General features: G+C 26.7%; 1 protein-coding gene across 1 annotated transcript; it reads right to left on the bottom strand.

Moving 5' to 3' along the window:
- Nucleotides 1-1,975: 1,975 nt before the first annotated feature.
- LOC117239955 (adrenodoxin-like protein 2, mitochondrial) lies at nucleotides 1,976-3,897 on the bottom strand. The gene is made up of 4 exons (XM_033505779.1): nucleotides 3,511-3,897; nucleotides 2,983-3,095; nucleotides 2,686-2,818; nucleotides 1,976-2,310 (listed from the first exon to the last, which is right to left on the bottom strand). The coding sequence occupies exons 1-4, from the start codon at nucleotides 3,657-3,659 to the stop codon at nucleotides 2,220-2,222; spliced, it is 486 nt and encodes a 161-aa protein (XP_033361670.1). The 5' UTR covers nucleotides 3,660-3,897; the 3' UTR covers nucleotides 1,976-2,219.
- Nucleotides 3,898-4,106: the final 209 nt, after the last annotated feature.

Raw genomic sequence — 4,106 nt, 5'->3', positions numbered from 1 at the left:
ATAACATTTTTTTCGTATTCGCTTTGGTAAATATTAGTTTTATTTAAAATTGAACAAAGCATTTTATGTTTTTCAAATACGGTACATAATCGTAATATCGAATTTTGTAAACTGATAGTAAGAAACTCTATAATTCGAGACTGGAACTTTGATCAAGTTCACATTGAACGTAAACTGACTTAATTTTGTTATTTAAGCGTGTATACTATACGTGTTTGTTCCTTCTTCTCTTGTGCGCAGGCTATAGCTTAATTACTTCCAATAAACGCAGTTATATCGAATCAATGACCGATACAAATTTAGATATTAGGATTATTTAAACAAGAGATTAAAAACTAAAAAGTATTGTTTTTATACTGCATATGTACATATGCAATATGAACGACAGTTTGTGTAATAATATGTACCCCTCTTCTTAGTTTACTTTTGTATATTTTGCGACATTTGATATTAATTTTATGAGGAACGTACTTACACTTTATCTTTGTAATTAAATGTGAAATGAAAGAAAAGAAATGACATGAGAAAAGGAAATTCGATGTATGAGTATATACGAATTGACGGAATTAAAATTTAACGCTATATTTAAATAGAAGACGTGAAATATCTTCTCATCTTAAAATAACTTGATCATTCCTATTCTTTTACATAAAAACACTTTTCGACTGTAACTTAAGAAACATGTCTGCTAACGTGAAACGTGCCAGAAAAAATTAACAACTTCCATTAAATTGGCAAATTTCTCATTAATATCGTAAAACTCGCGTTTACAAAGATCAGATCAGTGTACATAATATACAAAACAAATGCAGAATATATAAATATAGCACATACGTTCTGAATTATATTCGAATTGGGCAGGGTAACCAAGTGAAAATATGTAAATTTCACGATGTGTAATGTACACTTTATCGAACTTGTAAGTAGTGTAGAAATAGAATATTTTACACGTAACAAAATATACAAACGACAATACACAAGTTAAATTATTTGTTAGATCCATGTATAACAAGCATAGTACAAAAGTGTTTTAGCTTTCTGTACTGGTAATTATGAGAAATACCAACTTAATAGATGTATTTGGTATGTACCTAGTTAAGAAAACAATAAATTATTCTGAACAGATAAAGCGTTTAGTAGCTTGTGAAGTATGAATTTTCGAAAACGTAAGTATTTTATATCTAAGTAGTTAAGAAACGCGAGCAAGGGAAATCAAACAAAGGAACAAAGTTTTTTTGTTTAAAAATATTTAATTTGTTGTTCTATTATCCGAGGTTAGAAGCGCTAATGTACAAAATCTGAATAAATAAGATTCTTCAATATTATTGAATTTTAATTCTAGGGTAAAGTAATATATCCGCATATTTTATTTATATACAATATGTATAAATAATGATGTGATTTGACTAATTTTGTTGAAAGAATATTTGTACTTTTTACGTAAAACTTCAGTCTTTTACAAACTTTCTTGTAATTAATAAACCAGTAAACACAATATTAATAAAATCTATTAAAATTATAAACAAACTCATAAGTTTTAATTTTAGTCCTTAAAGGTTGAAATATTTTGCTCCAATGTCGAGACATTTGTTTTAATCCAAAACATTACTATACTGAATCGATAATGTTGCATGTGCCACGAAAATGATGATAGTGTCAGATAACTTGTTGTGAAACGAAAAAGCATTGCATGTACATTTCTGTTGTTTTGTTGACCATGAGTTTGATGATCTTTTAAACTTGCCCATAGCTAAGAAATCAAACAGTATATCTAAACGAAATTAATTTCAAATTATTTTTTAGGTTCTAAGCTTTTATCTAATCTTTCAGAAGTTGCAAAATTTATTCCACAAGAGTCTTTTTTATCATAACCAAGTACACATCTTAAAACCATTTAAGTCTTCCTTAGTAATTTCTTCTTATCTTTAATAGTAACGAAAATAATTTAGATAAACGTTTTAAAATTGACACCCTGTATATTAAAAATAAAAGATATATTTTCTTCATAATTGGATAGGCTTTTTACAATGGCAATGTACAAATATCAAAATTGCAATTATACTATAACATATGTATATATATATAAGCTTCACATTTAAACACAAGATTCTTTATTATATTTTTTTAATACCAATATTTTAATAATTATAACAAGGGTTTTTTAACAAGAGATGTATAACATTGTATACAAATTTTCAAAAACCTATAGATAATTTCAGTTATGCTCTTGCATCATTAATTGTTGATGGAACTCTTACCTCAATTCCATCTAGTTCCTTAGACATTACTATTTGACAGCCTAGCCGTGACCTGAAATTAAATATTATATAACTGAATATGTCAATAAATATATTTATTGCTATACAAATTAATACTAATACACAATAAGATTTCTATTTATCCATTTGAAAATCAACATTGTAAATATGCTAATTCCAACATAGATTTGTAATGATTATAGGGTCATAAATAAAAAACTATGAACATTTATTATAATTTCAGTTTCGTAGTATTCAGAGATAGCGATTTGAAATTCTACATTGAGATGCAGATTTCGAAATACCCAATACTAACCTGTTTTTACATAAATTTAAATAGAAAAATTCACTTTATAAAATATTAAAAGGTAATAGAATTAATAATGTGAATAATTTGATACTGATTATTAATATTACTGATTATAACGTATCTGTTAATTCATATGCTAAATCCAACATGTCTAATTCTTCATCTGTTGGTTTGTCAGGAAGTGCGTCATAAACTTCTTTCGAAAATATTAAACGGCACGTACTACAAGTTAATGTTCCTTCACAAGCACCTATATCAATTATATTTTAAGATTACAACATACTTATATAATAAAGTATCAAAAGTTAAAAATAATAAGAATGTTAAACTTAATAAAAATGAAAATTTTCAAATATTTTCTACCTCAAAATTATTTATTTTAAATTAAGTAAATTATGCTTCTTTAAAACATACCACATCCATCTAAATCAATTTCATTATTTACTACTATGTCTAATATAGTATCTCCAACTTTCCCTTTTGCTTTGATTCTCTCTCCACTTGCTTTAACAAACGTTATATTTACTCTGAAAATAATATTTATGAAAGATAAAAATTATCTCAATATAATTATTTTCTTTATTTTTTGTGTTTCTTCAATTAATCTTCTCTTAATTATACCTTAATTATATGTATCACTTATGATAATAGAAATAATTTAAAAATAAGATATACTTGTCTTAATAATACATAAATAAAATTCGTATATCATATATTTATAACAGTGTTATATTTTTAGTTGTTCACTGTCAATGTTGTTCTTATTAATACTATTCTATTAATACTATGTTATTTTTCTAGAAGTTATACTCCTACAAAGAGAAAAATTTCTTAGACATTATTATTAGCATTATTATTTTGACACCAATTTTATATTGGAAGGTAAGTACTGAAATTCTATTAAAAAAAGAAGGAAAGCACAAGAAAATTTGTATCACTTACTCTTGTTTTTCTGAAAGTGGTTGCGTGGTCGATATTCCTCTTGTTGCCTGCAAAAAGGGCAACGTTGTGTTGCTTGTATATTTTGAATAATTTGATGCAATACCGAGAATTGATCTCGAAAATTTTTGTAATTGATTTACTAACGCCATTCCACTGTCATAAATATCATGAGTATGGGACACCCTGTCCGAACACCAGATAAGTATTGCGGAAAATATCAATTGTAGATCAATTGTACTTTGTGCAAAAACTTTCACGGCATTCTTCGGCTGCTATACTGGGACGTTCCTTTACTGTGATAGGTTATAAAACGATTCCTAACACAAGTGACGTATCCCTACCGGACACGTGCTCTTCGGGCCACACGTTTTATGATACAAGACCAGCAAAATGATCAATGTGTAATTTTACATATCTTACATTTTTTCCAAATGAAATATTGTTTTTATTAAACGTTTAAAACCTCAGGCAACATTTATTTCATCTGATTTCAGTTTTACAAATATATATCTATATTACATATCTGTATAAATTACGGTCTGGTTATATCAAACAGGGACCGACACTCGCTAGGGAAAACTGCCCAAAAATTGAAT

Source organism: Bombus vosnesenskii, unplaced genomic scaffold (genome assembly GCF_011952255.1).
Source record: "Bombus vosnesenskii isolate JDL3184/JDL3185 unplaced genomic scaffold, Bvos_JDL3184-5_v1.1 scf7180000014507, whole genome shotgun sequence".
NCBI classification, from domain to species: Eukaryota; Metazoa; Arthropoda; class Insecta; order Hymenoptera; family Apidae; genus Bombus; species Bombus vosnesenskii.
Note: the sequence above shows the minus strand (reverse complement) of the source record. Positions and strands in the feature narration are given on the sequence as shown.